At 33.9% G+C, this 18365-nt stretch overlaps 3 protein-coding genes across 12 annotated transcripts; 1 reads left to right on the top strand and 2 right to left on the bottom strand.

Moving 5' to 3' along the window:
* The first annotated feature begins 867 nt into the window (after positions 1-867).
* On the top strand, positions 868-4035 carry LOC120262016. Its single transcript, XM_039270050.1, has 4 exons — positions 868-1130; positions 2041-2284; positions 2613-2790; positions 3364-4035. The coding sequence occupies exons 1-4, from the start codon at positions 899-901 to the stop codon at positions 3760-3762; spliced, it is 1053 nt and encodes a 350-aa protein (XP_039125984.1). The 5' UTR covers positions 868-898; the 3' UTR covers positions 3763-4035.
* Positions 4036-6020: 1985 nt separating this feature from the next.
* On the bottom strand, positions 6021-6733 carry LOC120262015 (extracellular ribonuclease LE-like). The gene is made up of 3 exons (XM_039270049.1): positions 6461-6733; positions 6211-6369; positions 6021-6054 (listed from the first exon to the last, which is right to left on the bottom strand). The coding sequence occupies exons 1-3, from the start codon at positions 6716-6718 to the stop codon at positions 6034-6036; spliced, it is 438 nt and encodes a 145-aa protein (XP_039125983.1). The 5' UTR covers positions 6719-6733; the 3' UTR covers positions 6021-6033.
* Positions 6734-11287: 4554 nt separating this feature from the next.
* On the bottom strand, positions 11288-15366 carry LOC120260006 (DNA mismatch repair protein MLH1-like). 10 transcript variants are annotated; one of them, XR_005536379.1, is made up of 5 exons: positions 14991-15366; positions 12569-13666; positions 12242-12352; positions 11451-11562; positions 11288-11338 (listed from the first exon to the last, which is right to left on the bottom strand). XR_005536379.1 is itself a non-coding variant. In XM_039267451.1 (5 exons), exons 1-4 carry the CDS (start codon positions 15038-15040, stop codon positions 11521-11523), a joined length of 345 nt encoding a protein of 114 aa, XP_039123385.1. In that variant the 5' UTR covers positions 15041-15363; the 3' UTR covers positions 11288-11338; positions 11451-11520. The 10 variants fall into 10 exon arrangements, 2 of the variants coding, with proteins under 2 accessions (XP_039123385.1, XP_039123386.1); XR_005536376.1 differs by having other exon boundaries at positions 11451-12352; positions 12569-12713; positions 13587-13666; positions 14991-15359; XR_005536377.1 differs by having other exon boundaries at positions 11451-12352; positions 12569-12696; positions 13587-13666; positions 14991-15359.
* Positions 15367-18365: the final 2999 nt, after the last annotated feature.

Raw genomic sequence — 18365 nt, 5'->3', positions numbered from 1 at the left:
TTGCTAGGAATGACTGCATGTTTAATGATATTATGATGTCTGCTCAGGCTCTAATTGTGAAGATTGATCGAATATTATTATCCTGGCTTTCTGCAGTTAGTGACAGATCGAGAGCAAAGATGGAGGAGCACTCTACTACCATCAGGCGCAGTTTGGAGTTTCTGAGCTCGACGGGGGAGGAGCAGGTTGTAGCATCCATTCCGGATGCAGGGCTATCTTCGCATACTGACTAGTAGGCTGAGTTCATAGGGGATGGTTGAGGCGGTTGTTTTGCCTCGTTTTGTGCTTTTATTGTTGGTTTGTATCTATTTTGTTCCATTTCTTGTGGTTGGGATTTGTATGTTGTTTTTATTTTAATTGAAGTGGTTTATCCATCTTTTAAAAATACTATAAAATCCAATACCCAAAATTTTTAATTTTAAATCCTCTAAATATCAAACACTAAACTCTAAACTCAAATGGCAAACCGCAAATCCCTCCTACAAGGGTTTAGTATTTAGGGATTTGTGGTGTAAATTTAGAGTTTAGATGATGAATAAGAATTAAGTTTTTTTTTAGATTATGAATGTCAACTTGACATCCATGTTATTTAGAAAAACTATTCTGGACTGCAAAAGTTTTATGAAGGTTCAAGTTTTTTCATTATTCCATTCCCTTTTTTTTTTAAGGTGAGACTATTCTCTATTTGCAATTTTTTTTAAAATTATTTTTAACCACATTTATTTATACAAAATCTTTTAAATGAGAATTTACAGATATTGTAATATGCAAAGAAACCCAATTAAAATAAAAAATTGATTTTTTATTTTTAAATAAATCACCAATTATTTATTAGAAAGGGTTTTGGGACGAGTCTCTCTTGTTTGGCAAGTGTTCATTAGAAAGGGAAAGAGCATCAATGGAATCGGAAGAGGGTTTTTCAGAGGACATAGCGAATCCGATGAAGAGGAGGTACTCACGGTCGGAGCTGGAGTCTTTGAGGTTCGCCGGCGTCGATTACCAGCGCCGGTTGTGGGACGAGGTTTACCAACGTCTCGGATCAGTTGTCGCGGGCGAGTTTGATTGTCTCCGGCACCCAAAACAGCAGCCTCAGAGGAAGCCGAAGAAGAAGGAGCCTCCTATCACCTTCTGTACGTCCTTTTCTTTCCCAGTAACCAAGATTAAATTTGGGCACTGGTTTTTGTTCCTCTTGTCTTCTCGCCTGGTGTTTTTGTGTTCTTGTTTGTAGGATTCTCAACGTTTACTATTGAATTTGGTTTTTGGAAGTTGCTAAAAGTAATGCTTTTTCTTTTGATTGACAATCAATTTGGCAATGTTCATATGAATGGCTCTTTGCATTGCATAGATTATTGATCAAGGTGCTTTTTTTTTCTTTTTATTTTGGACAACTTGGATTGGATTTGTAGTGTTCTTTATTTTCTGATGACGTTTTGTTTGCATATGAGAGCTCGAAGGGTCATATGTTATGTTAATGTGTTTTCTTACTGATTTTTTTATAACTATGACTCTATTATTATCAATAGGAAGCCCCTTTAGTTGTTATTTTATACTTTACTCTCAGCATGTGCTCATGAAAATGGGTGCTTTTGAGTTTTGGAAACCCAATGCAATTGAAAGAGGCTTCATTGTTTCAAGCCATGACCATTTGTGCCATCTATTATTTTATGCATTTAGTGTCTGGATGGGGATTATGATCTTGCTTTTAAGTTAAAAAGTTGTGAATTTGATGAATTATCGAGTTGCAAGTGTTGTTTGCAAGATTTATTGATCCATTTGCAAAGCTAGACACAGATTAAATGATGCTATTGCCATGGAGGCTTTTTATAAGGTGGTTATTGTAACTATGCAAAGTTCTTCTTTGTTTCTCTGTTTTTTCCTCTCTAAGGTGCATCAAGGTTTGAATGTAACATTACAATATAACCTTTATTAATTATAGCCAAGACGAATAAGATTATGCCAAGGCCATTTATCCCTATGCAAAAGTTTTGTGAGATAATATTATGATTCTGAGATACTATGCTCACTTGCTGTATATTTCAGCTGAAGTTCTCACTGAAAACTTTGGCCTTGGTCTGGATGAATTGGATGAGACTGATGATCTTGCTAATAACTATTTGGCTGGTAACTCAAGCGGCATTGATGTGGAAGAGACGCTTGAAGATGATGATGACAGCAGTGATAGTGAATCTGATAGCATTCAGAGACCTGCCTTCTATGTTGAAGGAGAACCTGATTTTGAGTCAGGTTCTCCACAAGATGGTATGGAGTATCTTAGACGTGTTAGGTAAGCCTTTTTATGTTTTTGTGGTTTCAGAATTTTGAAGTAAATTAGCTTGAGTTATTTTAGATTTTATGATTGTTGTTGTTGTTGTTGTCGTTATTTTGTGTGCGCGTGTGTGTTATATTGCTTGTTTCTCTTTGTGAAGTCCAGAGTGGGGCTTGCTTTTAAGTTTTCTGGTATATGTTCTTACTTGACCGAACTCAATCACAACTATGCAAAGATAAATAACCATTATCAGTGAAAGATGACCATTATCTATTCATGATGACATTTGTCAGTCAAAATATAGTTAAACAAGTATTTAACTGTTGCTGATATAACTATTTGATAGGTGGGAAGCTAATCAAATTCCAAAGGTGAAGGTGGCTAAGCTTAAACCAAACAAGATTAGCAATGAACAGACAAATTACATGCCCAACATCCCTGAAATTGCAAAGTGTCCACCAAACTTACTGCCTTCAAAACAATGGGAGGAGGCTTTTCTCTCTGAATTTTTAGAGATTAGGAAGGTAATTTTTTACATGGTTTACTTCGATGAGACTACATGATAAATGTATACAGGAGAGTTTGTAAAAAGACTTGATCTCAAAAAGAATGCCGCTTTGCTTTGTATATCATTGTTTAGTACTTAGGAAAAAAACAAAGTCCAGGTTGGCATAGCTTTTTATTTTTCCCTATGTGTTCTTATATAAAAATCTGATTTATTTTTTTGGTCTTAATAGAACTGAGGACTATTTTGCTTGGTTGGCTTTTGACATGTCATTTTTCTTATGTTTGATGGACTGTCCCACAACTTAGCAGTAGGAAATTGGCTACTTTATACAAGGGTTTGATGACTTGACTTGTTACCACTGTTCTTTCCCCATGTCGAGTTAGCTTTTGACCTGGTGCTGCCCAATGTGCACCACATTATATGTTATGCGTTGATTTTGATTATTGTTCTGTCTAGAACGGCTAGTTAGATAATAGCTGATTAATGAATTATGGTGTTAAACTTTATAAGAAATCATTTTTTTCATCCATGGTCTTCCCTCTTGACTTGCTTGGTGTATATTCCTGCTATTGATGCTGCAACTTTCCAGGCATTTTCAGGTCTAGAAAATCCTTGCAATCAACTTTTCAATTCAGAAATTTCTCAGAATTCTTGCAAGAAATTCGAGGGCAAACAATGGCCGGAGGGTACTCCTACAGTAAGTGCGATTCTGTGCATGGATGTTGTTTCTCGAGCTGCGACACTACAAAAGATCATAAGTATGCTTGAGACTGCAAGGTCTCTTTCAAAGAATGACTGTCAATGGTTGTTTGCACTGTGTGTGTCAGTGGATAATCCACTCCATGCAGAGACTAGTGCTTCTCTCAGATGTTTGCTCCGGAAGTGCATGAGCCTCCTGGCCGAAAAGTCAGAATTTGATGACGAGGTGGTGATGTTGAACATGCTGGCTACTATTGCAGGAAAATACTTTGGTCAGTCTGGGAAATAATGATTATTGGAGCATGAAGAATCGGCCATATGTGATATACAGTGGAAATTGTGTGCTGTAAATGGAGCTTTTTCTTATCAATATCACACTGAAACACCAGTTGATGATGTTATGAGGCCCTAATCTTTGTTTTCTCTCGAGTTGTGCTAGGAAATGTTTTAATACAAATGAAATTGACAATTTTGTTATCGAAATATGCTCGGAAGCTCATATCAGAATTAAAAGAGAAATTGAAACACTTATTTTTGTTATCCAGGCGAAATTGGAGACTTACATGCCATGATAATGCTACCAATTCATTTCTTATTGATTTTCATATGGTTGGACAATGTGGTTTTTTTAGTCTTGCCATGTTTCATGCTCTTTGGCAGGGATGAAGCAAGCGGTCTATCTGTGTGTCCTTGTGTTCTCTTCAGCTGTTGTATAATACAGTCTTGAGAGTAAAGGTAAGCGCTTTTTTGATTTTGTCTTTCCTTCTGCAACTTGATTAATTTTAGTTTCTGGGCTTTTGATTTAAGATCTAGGCCATTGTGCCTTTTCTTAATTAAATTGCAGAGTTATGGTTTCCTTTTAGCCAGTTTTTTTGCAGATCACTTGCCAGGATTTTATTGGTAATCACTAGTCATCCTCATTAACTTCAGTTGATGCAGGGCTGTATTGACACAACAGACTTGTGAGGATATAATATTACATTTATTTAGCCATAATTTCACTAGAAATGGGCTGCTGGAAACTGTCTATCACATTACAAGGTCTTACTCAATAGGCATCTTGATGAGGCTGGCAAAGCCAGTGGTGCTTGCCAAATGGTTTGCGTGTGTGACCAAATGGGAAGAACCATAATCTCCCCACTTGTAGTTGGCTTGGTGATAGTGCAGATGATGATGGACTTGCCATTTGCAGAGACACAGATGTTTATCTTGTAAAGCATTGAAGTTCTTTGCAAATGGCCAATAATGGTGCACTCAAGGTGGGTCAAGAAGCCGATGTTAGCCTGGTGAGCATTTTGGGTGTCTTTTAATGTTATTTATGCTGCAACTTTGCTGGTGTTTTTAGGTTTAAAAATATTTGCAAGCAGCTTTTCTACTCAGAATTTTCAGCCTGATGACGAGGTGGTCATATTGAACATAATTGTCACTAAAGTGGGAAAAATTCTCAAGACAGTACGAGAAATACTGATTGTCTGAAGAATCAGCCATATCTGATATGCAGTGAAAATCATGTGTGGTAAGTGGAGCTTTTTCTTAGCAATCTTAAATTGAAACTTCCCTTTATTATATTGTCTTCAATATATTTGCAGAAACTCATATTAGAAAAATAGAATTTGGAAACATTTCAACACTTCTAGTTTTGCTGTCCAGAGGGAAATTTTGAGATTTATGTGGCATGAATTAATAATAGTGCTGCGTCAATTCATTCATTCCTTCTTGGTTCTCTTCTTTGTTGTGTGTGTGTGTGGGTGTTTTGGGGGGGTGGGGTGGTTTGTTGTTGCGCATTTTTCTAATGAAACCTTGAGTAAGGTAAGCATTTCATTGATTTTAATTCCTAATTAAGGTGGGTAGCTCTGTTTGTTATTTAAGACATCTATATAATTCAATTGCAGATAGTCACAGTTTCTTTGTTGACAGATAACTGATTAAGATTTTTATTGCCATTCATCCTCATTCAACTCCAGTTCGTGCTACAGTCCAAGCATGGATTAGTAAGGATACTAGATTACATTTATTTAGCCATATTTTCACTGGAAGCAGACTGCTGGAGCAGCAAGTTTATCACATAGCAAGGTGTTTCTCATTAGCCATCTTGATGAAGCCACTAGAGCCGACGTAATTGTAGTCACAATCAGTATTGAGCTGGTTAATGTTGAACGGATAGAAGAACAGTTCACGGTTACATGTACTCTCGATGTCAAAAGGGCAGTTGATGAAACTCAGGCCATCTGCAGAGATACAGATGTTTATCTTAGAGAGCAGCGTCCTTTCTGAAGCCCCATCTGTTACTGTGACGCACTCAATATGGGTCGATAATCCGAGATTGGCCATGAGAGCGGTATTGATGTCTCGGAGCTTGTAGCTGGTGGAAGCTGAGGGTACAATGTTGTTAACTTGAAAGGCATTGAGCAAGTTGGCTTTTGCAGTCATATTGAACGCAGCTATGAAGTAGTCTGTTTGGTTGAGTTGTGAGCATTGACCGTACGCGCACCAGGTGTTGTTCCAGTTAGCGAGCTCGTTATTGCATGGGCAGCTCAAGTTACACCAGTTTGAGTAGAGGTCAGGGGATTAAAGACGGCATCTATGAAGAGCATGGAGTTCCATCAGTTCATGGTTGGCAAAACAAGAAAACAATTAATGTATTTAAATTATACATAACTAAATATTTCATTCAACACTTTTTTTTTTTGGGTATAGAGAAACAAGAAGTGGAAAAGCTCAGTGACATGAGTATGACCGGGTCCTTGTTAACAGAGAATCTGCATGTTGAGTTGCAGTCCTGGACGATCTGCCCAGTTTGGTCCAATGTCTTCAGGTCTTCAATCAAGAAATCGTTAGCTGGTTCCCCTGTTGTTGGCATGCAGCATTGTCCTGAGTAACAGAATGTCCCCGGCCACTGCAAACAGATTAATTTGATGTCATTGTTAGTGTTTTTCACATTGTTTGATGCTCAAAATCTTTAAAAGAAGGGGATGATATCATGATACCACGAGAGTCAAGTAGAGGAGATCGACGGCTGCACCTGACTTTGCCACTGCCGCTGTTGTTGTCACCGGGAAATATAGGCAGAGAATGCCAATGAATAATGCAAGCAGAGAGAGAGTTTTTGATCTTGCTGCCATTATTTGTTTGATTGAAGGTTTAAGTGCAGAGGATGGCTTTGGATGAGATGAAGATGCATGCCTTCTTATAGTGACTCCGGTGGGGTCTGGTTGTGCTTTGTTGCTTTTGTTTTTCAACGCCATGTATAGTTCATCACATTTTTTATAGCTTTCATGTTTGTCTTGTTTATTATTGAAATAAGCATTATGAGCCCTGAATTGATAGCCCTGTTGATTACTTGTAGGGAAAAACTTGGAGATGAATAAGATCAAGCAGGTTTTGTTTCAAGCTTGGTTTGTGAATGTTAGGACTGAATTATGAGATGAATGCTATGAAATCTTTCTCCAAGTTTGAAACAACTACCGCTAACAAATCTTTCTCAAACAATTAATAATAGTAATTAATAAATAAATTCAACGTCGCAATGAGCATGAGCCTAGCTACTGATGATCATGACTACATCAATTGTTCTTATTAGTGGCATTTTAGGAGGAATTTGTAATTTTCAATCGTCTCCATAAACCAAATGCATCATAGCTCATTTCTTTTTTCTATTAGTCCCAGCTAAGACCATGTCTCCCCTAGCTAACTAACATTATGATAACTTTTTGAAAGCCATGATGCTGTACAATGGAACAAAGTGATGCAATTGCGTACATACTGCGAAAGCAAGGATGAAAACAACGAAGACAGCATAATACATCCCAGTGGTTTCGATGATCACAAACAAAAGTCCTGCTACTCTTTTACACCTAAAAGTATGTATTTTATAATGCCTATTTATTTGCATATAATAAACAGAAACAAGTGTTCTGAATACAATTTGGAAAAAATCAGGCCTGCCTAATGGTTATTTTCTGAATGATACAGTATATATAAAACTACAACAAAGATGCCTCTGGAATGTCATATAATTTAAGTGTCTATTCAAACAACTAAAAGAAATAGAAAGCATCTAAATGACCTTCAAAGCATTCCCTAGAGGTCAATAATTAAATCTAATGAAATAATAAACTCAGCCTTCCAACATGTATACCACCCCAACTTTCTTTCCATCTTTTCTCTTCTTAGAATCTCTCTAGCTTCTCTCCTTGGATCACGTTAATCTAATTATTAAGCTCGCAAAGTTTGCAGGTAATTTTTGTTTTTATCATTTTTAACTTTGTCATTATATTGATTTTTTAAGTTCATTTTAAATGTTTGCAGGGGCCTTCCCAAACTGAGTTAATCGCTAGAGTAAGTGGGTGATTAGATAGGCTAGCATAACTATAATATCTAATTTGGCAAATTTTTATTAGAGACAAACTAAGTTGGTATGAGGGTTGCATAGAATCTTTCCTCTCTATAAAAATACTCCTCCATCTTCCTAAACTCCAAAATTTTCTAATAACTTTCAAAAAATTTCATATTTTTTTCTTCTCACCAAATATGCAAAATTGTCTTTACTTTTATCCAAATATCTAAAATCAACCAAGTTTTTCCATATGTTTATTTTATGTTTTTGAGACCGGAGTTTTTTAATATAAGCATGGCAAGTCAACAACTCAATGTAGAAATAATTGCCCTCCCAATTCCTACAAGGGACCCCGAAAAATTTGACTGATGTTCTCATGTCGATTAACAAAATACAATAGATCATGTTTATTTTCTTACTCTTGATTTCCCTCCTATTCCACACAACCATAGATTGAAAAGATCGAAGAACATATAGAACCAGTCGAAAAAATACCGTAGAAAATGAAAATGAGTGTTTATATATTTTTATTAATGATGTTAATTATATAATATTTTTAGTACTCTTAATTTATATTAAGTTGTTACTTTATTTCTTCATCAATTTGATAAATTGTTTTCATTTTCGTACCACACAAAAATTAAATAAAAAATTTAAAATAATAATATATTAATTTATTATAATTCCTATAGTTTTATAAAATATTTTAATAATGTATTTTACAAATATAAATTTTTAATATATTATCAAATTATTTTATTAAATATTGAAATATTTTTAATAAATATGTATATATATATATATATTTTAATAAAATTTATAATGTAAATAGTTAAAATAATGAATGAAATGATTAAAACTCCCATATATTATAGCATAAACATTATGAGATATAATGTAATAGATAAAAGTTTAATGGAAAAGTTAAATGTGCACCAAATTTTTGGATAATATAACCACTAAATATGTTCTTAGTTTGCTAAATGCCTTTTTTTTTAACTCATTTAATACCACGGTGGGCGAGTATAAAATTGAAATAGATAAATATATAAGGTGTTAATTGTAAATCCGGCACCTTTATATTCAAAGCGTTTTTTGGCACAGTGACAAAAGCGAGATGTTGTCTCTCCTCTGAGGTGAGTTAAAAAGTGCAGTTCATTAGTTTTTTCCATTCTTTCTTTGATTCCTTTGTTTATATCACAGGTATTTCATCTTCTTTGATCGTTTATTTTGATTCAATGTTAATATTGATTATAAACAAGATCAGTTTCTTAGTTCTTGTCATTCTAGGATTCAGTTCATCTGTTTTTTCCATTCTTTCTTTGATTCCTTTGTTTTAATAATAGCACAGGTATTTCATCTTCTTTGATCGTTTATTTTGATTCAATGCTAATATTGATTATAAACAAGATCAGTTTCTTAGTTCTTGTCATTCTAGGATTCAGTTCATCTGTTTTTTCCATTCTTTCTTTGATTCCTTTGTTTTAATAATATCACAGGTATTTCATCTTCTTTGATCATTTATTTTGATTCAATGTTAATATTGATTATGAACAAGATCAGTTTCTTAGTTCTTGTCATTCTAGTTATTGTGATTCTATATTCTTAGTTTTATTTACACTGAGTTCTTTCATTATTTAATATGATTAAAGGTTTGCATTGATGATAAACAAGGTTTGCTTCTTTTTTAATGGTCGTCATTGTTGTTCTTGTGATTCTATTTTCTTGGTTTCTTAGTGTTAATCACTGCTGAATTAACCTCTCATGAGTTCTTTCTGTTAAAAGTTAGTATTAATTATATATAAGATTAGTTCCTTTAAACGTTCTTGTTATTCTCCTTATTGTGATTCTATTTTCTTAGTTTGAAGCACACTGATCAGTTCTTTCATTCTTTTATTATGATTAAAAGTTTACTTTGTTAAATATTTTCTTAGCTTTTTAGTGTTAATCATGCACTGCTGAATCAATGTCTAAGTTCTTTATTTTACAAGTTAGTATTAATTATATTTAAGATTAGATCGTTTAAAAGTTATTATCATTCTTGTTATTGTGATTCTATTTTCTTAGTTTCCTAGTTTTAATCACTATGAGTTTTTTCATTCTTTTAATATGATTATAAGTTTGTATAGATGATAAATAAGGGTAGCTTCTTTTTAATGGTTGTTGTCACTCTCCTTCTGGTCAATCTTTCTGCTATTAAACATTAAAATTAGTAATTATGACAATGATTGCTTGCTTTTAATCTTTATTAGTTCTTCCCTTATTTCTTTTTTTTTTTTTTTAATAAAAAAACTGAATTAAAAATATGATTCTGATCAGGAATTCCCTGGAGCTGCATTAGTATTCTGATCAGGAACTCCTCCCTGGCAATACGAGCTCAAGTGCAATCCCTGATTGCTAAGGTGCAATGACACAGCCTTGCTTCTATTGGATCTTTTTCATTATTGGTATACATATATATACATGTATATATGTTGTAGATCTTGTGCCTCTAAAATTTTATTTATATCTGAATTAGTAGTTACAAATTTGATGATTAACTCCCTATAACATATGCCAAACAGCACGCACACACCCCCACCATTTACAACCTATATTACATATATCAAATAAATCTAATATGAGAAATTCTGCTACACTACTGAAAATATTCAATAGAAAAAAATATAACTGCATAAAAAACAAAAAGACATACAACCAGCCAAATCCTGTACCAAAACTAATGAAAGCTGTTCAACAGACAAAAGTAGCTGCATCAGTAGAAACAGAAAAACTAGACAAATCTGAAAACCACCTGTAACACTACTACACAAACATGAGCCAAATGTTCAGGAGCACCAATTCTTTGTCTATATTACTGATGCTCTTGGCTGAAACACAGAATAAGTAATATTCTATACAAGCTTACAGCCCTCTGCCCACAAGGATCCTGGCAGGGAACTTTGAGAGTTGGTGACAATATTTCTTAACCACAACCAATCTTTGGCTGAAACACACAGCACAGATGTTCAAATGTAATAGTTTAGCCGCTCCATGCTCTTATCTATTTCTTTGTGTTTGTTCAAACAGAACACATGGCGCAGGCAGGTGCACCGTGGTACAAGATAATCTTTGCTGCAGTGAAATCCACTGTCACGTCAGCAGCTTCCGTGGCTGCAGCTATATTTACGAAATTTCACTTGCGGCGCTGGCGTCGGCGTCAACTAAAAGCTGCACCACAGGCACCAGTTGACACTCTTTTTGGGCACAAAACCATACTTGTAAACGTCATGTACCGCAGGGCACATGATTGTCTGTGTCCCAGGATTGGTGAAGCTGCTGTCATGGCTTTTGTGACAGCATTGGCCACCAGATGTGCTGAAACTCTATTCCGAAGGCACAAACCGCCACCAGCACTGGTCACCCCCCTGCCACCAGCACCGGTCACCCCCACCAGGACCGGTCACCCCACTATCACCAGGACCGGTCACCCCACCACCACCAGGACCGGTCACCCCACCACCACCAGCGACGACCCCACCAAGAAACCCTTCAATCACAATGAATATGTTCTTTATCAATGATAGCACAACGACAGTGTTTAGGTACTTATACTTTATTCAATAAGTTAGTTTTAGTTATCCCTGTCATGCATGCCTTACCTGGGCTACATGTCAACTGACATCTAATCATTGATCTGCAGGAGAAGCATATGAAGAAAGCTAAGCAGGATTAGCTCACATTCAGTACATTCATAAAGTAGATGTCTATCTCCTGCAGAAACAATGCAGAAAGTGTGATCAGCTAGGCTGTTACATGTACAGTTTTTTACAATATCCCAAAACTGAAAGGTTTAAAGTACGCACATGCTTCTGGATTTTTTTGGCAAAAGCCATTGAAGGCTTCATATGATAATGTAATACATTCATCCTACTGGTGTAGACATTAGAGTCAAACATATTTGCAGGCTAATGGAGACAGTTTTGATCTGTCAAGGTTCTATTCATAGAGAGCATAATCGGGACATACATTGACAAGTGATTGCAAGTCTAAATCATTTTTAGTAAAATCGTAAATCCACTATATTAAATAAACTAAGCAACTAGTAAATTCTAATAGAATATGAACTGAAGAATAAGACCCTAAAAAGTGAACTTGTTAATGATCTTTTTTTTCTCTTGAACTTTTCTTGCAAAAGAAAATTGAAATATTATTTGCCTTATCCTATCCCATATCATTGTAAGTTCTCTAATATAGTGGAGCTCCTTACACAGAGCCACCACAGACGCACAAATACACAAACAACATGATGCTACATTACCCTAAATGAATTTAACAAAATAAATTATAACAACATGATGCTACATTACCCTAAATAAATTTAACAAAATAAATTATATAATTTAATGGGCAAATTACACAGAGTGGCAGCTAAATACTTATAAATCAAAACCTATTAACATATCTGAGATAGAAATGTCCTTGTAGTGTTAGCACTCATCAACTTGGACTCTATTGTGTTCTGGCTCCTGTCAGCAATACCATCCTGATTCAAAAGGCTTACCTGATCATTCATACAAATAGGTAAAAATTAAGCTATTTACCATCTGGATGGTAGATTTAGACATGCAATTGAAGAAGTGATGTGTAGAGCCACTAATATGGGTAAATGCAAACCTATCTTGAACTCAAAAGCATGTTTAGCAAAACCAAAAAGAAAGATGGACCATTTGAATAAAGTTAGTTTGCTGATTTATTTCATAAGAGTTACCAAGGATACCTCTCCCTTTGCTGGATGTATATGTATATCTACATCTTCAGGTGATAAGTTAATAGACACATAAATGAATGGTTTAGAAGCTTTTGGCAAAGTTGCAGAATACACAATTTCTATAGCTCTCTTCAATTCTGCACATTCAACCAACCTATCAGAATCCAAAAACCCCCATAAAATTATTAGCAAAGTAAAAAAATGGAGGTATACACAAGCAAAAAACTATTGCACATGCAAACATAAATCCTTTTCTAATTAACATGTTAAATTAACACTTTGTTTCCATATTTCAAGAAGACTTTCCAAAAACATTACCTAAAAATCTGAAAGTGAAAAATTGTTCACATCTCACATCTTGAGGCAAAGCAACACACTAAGGAAACCAAGTCGAAACAATTTTAAATGAAATCAATTAAAACCTTAAAACCCAAAGGCTTGATGAGTAAAATATGGACGACATTAGAAGATTAATTAAATAAATGATTCATTTTTTTTCAATAATGTTGTCACAATGCATGTAGATGAAATAATTGAAAGATAGATGAAAGAAAGAATCAATGAAGGCGTCCAAAAAATCAACATGGTTTTCTAAAAGTGCCAAAAGTACTTCAAAATTTAACAAATAAATGCTTGCAAAAAGAACAGGTAACCTTGGATAATGGAGAAGCAACATGGGTTGAGACCTTGAAAAAAGTATTCACAACAAGTATTTCCTTTCTCACTAAAAAAAATGGATCTATTTCATACATTGTTTCCACCTTTTTTCAATATATATATTAACTTTGCCAGTTGCCTGGACAGACATAAATTATTTTAGTGCTTGTTATACACCTAAACAAAGTCAAGAACTAAAAGCAAATTTTGCCTTTGCTCCTCAACCAATTAATAGTATTTCTAGCCTCCATTCCTCTGATTCTCAACAATGACAGCAATTTAACATTTAAATTTCAAAATACTCCTAAAAAATTTTCCACCGAACAATAACACCATAAACGTAAGCCTTGTTAAGAGATGATGACTAAACCTGTGCTCACAGATAACTAGCAATGATTAATCCTCCAGGCTCCAGCTAAATGATCCATGAATCAGTACAGTAAATGCTGCCTGGTTATATCATGCAAAAAGGTTAGATTCTTTCCGCCAAACAATCTTGATCTACTCAAATTGTTTAACATCACCTACAAATTATTTTATGATAATAGCTGGAACATGTTATGTCCTTAACCCATCTCTTAATTTGGGACCGAGAATCTGTCTTGTCTAAATGCAGCAGAAATCTAAGTTAACCAGAGTTCTAAAAATTACTAGCAGGAATGTAATGCCACCACTCCAGATGAGATTGAAGGATATTATGGTAAAAATTTGAGGGCAACAATCTTTCTTGGGATTATCTTGACATTCCAAAGCAAATGTTATATCATACCACAAGCAAAATAAGACTTTGTCCTGTCATACCTAACATGAGTTCAGATATATCAATATCATATAAGCATGCATTATTTATGCAGGTCTTCTTTCTAATTTAGATTATGTGCGCATCAACTCTAAATATCAACACACATATTTAGCTCTCATTTTTACCTGCTTAAAAAAACACAGCACTTAACCAACTTCTCCTGGTTGGATTTGAATTAATTACAGAAGGATAATTCAAGTTTAACACAATTTGTCTACAACTCCACAACTTAGTTTCTGAAGCTATATCTAATCATAATTTCCAAGCGCAGAATGTATTTAAAAACCTGTTGCCGTACCATTAATGAAAAGCACCATCGTTGAAACAAAACTATCCAATATCCATTACTTCCAATGACAAGTTCTACATGTGTCAAAGAGGGTACAAGACGATCTATATTAAGTATCTATGATGTGATTTTTCCACTTATTTTATCAACTAAACGTCAGCCTTTCTGTTCCAATGAAAAAAAGTTAGGGAACCAACCAAATATTATTTGTTAAATATGAGAAAAATCTTAAAATTAAACAAGATTATTGTCTATAAAAATCTTGTTATATAGAAAGTTCAAATTTTCTATCAACTAAAAGGGACAGTCTTCGGCCACATTTCCTTAGTAAATTAGAGCGCCACCAAGCACTAATTTTCAATCTTACTATATACAAAGTTCAAATTATCAATCAACCTAAACCATAATAATGATATGACACCACTAATAAATTTGTCATATGAAACAGCAATTACTGGACCGCTAAGACACTTCCCTCCGAGAATGGAACTAAAATTTTAACCTCCATCGCTCTGATTGTTGCAAAAGCTGAAATTTAATAATGGCAAACAATGGGAAAGGCCAAATTAATGTCCTTCCGTGGAGAAATCATAAGAAGAACCACTCAGATACGTCGTGAAGGAAAAAAAAAATCAAATGCAAGCAAGGCATTTGGGGTATCATATACAGGAGAGGAAAAATACCCGGATGCTATGGCCGTTAACAGAAACCTGGATGAGCTGGAGTCCTCCATCCTTAAACAACGATGGATATGGAGGTAGCACCGGCGCAGAGGCTATTCTCAACAAGCTCCTTCACCGCCAAAGATGGCCGTTGCACCACTTCCCTTGCTGCGATCCAGTTCAACATCAACTAACTATCCAGACGCCATATCCGCAACGGCTGCTTCCTCGCTACCGCCGTCGCCTCCTCCAGCTTCTCCACGTGATCGGACTCATACATCTCGATGAGCGCTCCGGCAGGTTTTGGGCTTGCTTGGTGGGGGTGCTGGACGAGTTTAGAAAGTAAAAAGTAAAGCGGAGGAAATGGGAAATAAAAAAAAGGAACTACCGGGGTCCCGTAGGGCTGCAAACAGACGTGTCCGTGGATCAGGCCAGGCCGGGTTCAGATCGGATTTTGTCCATAATTATTAAAATTCAAATTTGTTCAAGCCTAGTCAGGCTCGAAGATTTGAAATTTAATCCTTACCAGAACCCATTTAAATTTAATGAGACCTTTACCCAAGGTTTGCCCAAGTCCATACAAATAAGTTTTTCATCAAATAATATATAAAGTATAAAAAAAATTAATAATATTATTAATATCTGAATATGACCAAATATTATTCTACAAAACACTTAAAAATTAAAATACCAGATGCAAATCTTTATTCAATTATAACAAACCATTATAATTAATGGCAATCAATAATAAATATATATTATATAAGTATATACAAAACTAATTAATAAATATATTTTATAATTCGGATCGGATCGAGCCGGGCCAGGCTTTTAATAATGAAATCAAACCCAACACGTTTTTTAAAATAGGCTTCTTTTTTTTGTCAAGACCAGGACATCAGGACTTATATATTTGTCCAAACTCTCCCAATTTTTGGATGGGTCTTTGGGCTTAGGAGGGTTGTCCTGCCCTTGAACAGGTCTAGCTGCAAACGAACCAAGCTGCTCGAGGCTCAGCTCAAAAAATGCTCGTTTATTAACCAAACGAATCAAGTTCGAGCTTGATTTTCAAGCTTGAGTAGATAATCAAGCCGAGCTTGAGCCTTAAATAACTCGGCTCGCTAAGGCTTGTGAGAACTGAGAAGCTTAATACTGTACCATATGATATTGTAGCAATTTAAATATTTTTTAAATTAATATTGTAGCTATTTTATATTGATTAAAATTACTGTAGCACACATGTCGTACTTGTATTATTGTAGCAGATTCATCGTATTAGTACATCACGTAGCTATTATACTATAGCTACTGAGAGCAAAAACTTGAGCTTGATATTTTTCTTAGCAAGTCAAGCTCAAGCGTCACAAAGGAAGCTTGAAATAGGCTTGGCTCGAGCTCGAAGCTCGAAATAGGCTTGGCTCTAGCTCAGTTCAAATAGTATCAATACAAGCTTGAACATAACAAAGCTCGGCTCGATTTGCGTCCGCAGCAGTGTCCCAGTAACATATAATCCTTTTTTATAATTTGGATACCCACAAATGATCCTCCAAATTTGCACATCCCTTATAAATCCCTCCTTTTCATTTTTTATTACCAAATTCACTGAGAAACTGATGTTAAGTTCCCATGTAAATTACCAGAATACCCCCACTTATTGTTACTTTTTATCACAAGCGGTGAAAAAGCAATGTTTTAATAACTAGCCTAGTGACCGAACCGGGTTGGATGGGTCAGGTTTTACGCTCAATCGGCTCAATTAGGGGTGGTCAATTAATTTAATTATTTTTAAAAATAAATAAATATTCAAAAAAGGAAATTTTTTTGATTAAAAAAATTAAGGAAAAAAATATAAAATTATGTATAACATAAAAAAAAATAAATAGATATAAAAAATATTCATCATGTAATTCGATTTGAGTAATGATATTTAGGTGGAATTGATGGTACGAATGACGTGGATGCCAAGTTGGCATCTATATCAGGATCCACGTCATTTTTTTTTATAAAAAAATCTAATTTATATTTATCATCTAAAACTTAGTGTAAACGATAAACTGGAAACCTCCTCCCTAAACCCTAAATTATAAAGACAAATTTCAATGTTATGCGATTTATAATTTAGGGTTTTGGGCTTAGGTTTTACTGTTTAGGGTTTAGGATTTAGGATTTAGGGTTTATGTTTTTTGAATTTTGGGTTAAAGATTTTATAATATTTGGGTTTAAGATTTTAAAATATTAGGGTTTAGAGCTTAGGATAAATCCTTAAAATTTTAAAATTATAAAACAAGGGTTTAGATTATAAAAAAATTAAATCTTTTCTAATAAAGAGATAGATAAAGAATTACATAACATTTGCTTAGCTAGGACTACTAATTTAAGCTAAATAGTATTATTTAATGATTTGAATTTTTAATATCATTCAAAGTGGTTTGGTTTCGGAATCTCATATTTAGTTTAGAATATAATTACTAGGAATGTGAATATGGTTCGAACATTTTGAGTTAACTGGGAATCTTATATTATCAACTATTTTTTTAAATGTCAAATATATTAAATTTCATTAATACATGTTACTAATAAAATAAAACTTTAATTTTAAAAATATTCAATTTTTCATTAATATTAATTAAAACCCAACTGTATTATTTTTTTAAAAAAATATAGTTTTTTTATTAAAAACTAAACAATAACCCTTATGGTGTTAAAATGAATTACAAATGAAATCATAATATATGGGTTTAAAAAGAAATTTCTCATCTTGTTGCTTAATATTTGAAGTGTCATCTCCTCTGTTTTTAAATGAATGAGTAGAGCTATTACTAGACACAGCTCTCCAAGCCAACCAAAATTTATTGAGTTAAATAAATAAATAAATAATAATACCAAAAACTTAACAAATCGATATTACAAGATAAGATACTTATCATTATTAATATTATTAATGACAAATAAAAGATAAATTGAAAATTATTTATTTAAATTATAGCATTATCTGCCATGTGGCAAAAAGACTATTGAATAATAAGATAAGATTATTATATAAGACATTTATCACTACTAATATTATCATTAATGATTTATTCGAATTTATCATTAGTTTGATATTTAATAGGATCTCTGTTAGGTTTTGGAGGGAAACAATTTGCTTTTGATTGACACGTGGAAAAAAATTTAAAAAGTAGACTACACCATGTAAAAATTGTTATGAATAGCATCCAACTTAACATCTAATATAACACATCAGATAAATCAAGTAAATAAATCAAATTTTAGCTAAGTCTTATTCATTGAACAATGCATAACAAAAACCAAAAAATTAAATATATATATATATAAAACCTACGGTAGTTGTATGAATATGTAATAAACCACTCTAAAATTTTCATGAATATGCAT

This window comes from Dioscorea cayenensis, chromosome 5 (assembly GCF_009730915.1).
Source record: "Dioscorea cayenensis subsp. rotundata cultivar TDr96_F1 chromosome 5, TDr96_F1_v2_PseudoChromosome.rev07_lg8_w22 25.fasta, whole genome shotgun sequence".
NCBI classification, from domain to species: domain Eukaryota; kingdom Viridiplantae; phylum Streptophyta; class Magnoliopsida; order Dioscoreales; family Dioscoreaceae; genus Dioscorea; species Dioscorea cayenensis.
This window is presented reverse-complemented; position numbering and strand designations above follow the sequence as displayed.

What these genes read in the sequence shown, in the direction of transcription:
- LOC120262016 (XM_039270050.1), top strand. Translation starts at nt 899, where the DNA reads ATGGAATCGGAAGAGGGTTTTTCAGAGGACATAGCGAATCCGATGAAG. An exon ending in GGAGCCTCCTATCACCTTCT is followed by an intron (nt 1,131 to 2,040) that starts GTACGTCCTTTT and finishes TGTATATTTCAG; the next exon opens with CTGAAGTTCTCACTGAAAAC. An exon ending in GAGTATCTTAGACGTGTTAG is followed by an intron (nt 2,285 to 2,612) that starts GTAAGCCTTTTT and finishes ACTATTTGATAG; the next exon opens with GTGGGAAGCTAATCAAATTC.
- LOC120262015 (XM_039270049.1), bottom strand. Translation starts at nt 6,718, where the DNA reads ATGGCGTTGAAAAACAAAAGCAACAAAGCACAACCAGACCCCACCGGA. An exon ending in TCCTCTACTTGACTCTCGTG is followed by an intron (nt 6,370 to 6,460) that starts GTATCATGATAT and finishes ATCTGTTTGCAG; the next exon opens with TGGCCGGGGACATTCTGTTA. An exon ending in TCTCTGTTAACAAGGACCCG is followed by an intron (nt 6,055 to 6,210) that starts GTCATACTCATG and finishes TGCTCTTCATAG; the next exon opens with ATGCCGTCTTTAATCCCCTG.
- LOC120260006 (XM_039267451.1), bottom strand. Translation starts at nt 15,040, where the DNA reads ATGGAGGACTCCAGCTCATCCAGGTTTCTGTTAACGGCCATAGCATCC. An exon ending in TTAACGGCCATAGCATCCGG is followed by an intron (nt 12,714 to 14,990) that starts GTATTTTTCCTC and finishes GGATTCTGATAG; the next exon opens with GTTGGTTGAATGTGCAGAAT. An exon ending in CAAAGGGAGAGGTATCCTTG is followed by an intron (nt 12,353 to 12,559) that starts GTAACTCTTATG and finishes ATGAATGATCAG; the next exon opens with GTAAGCCTTTTGAATCAGGA.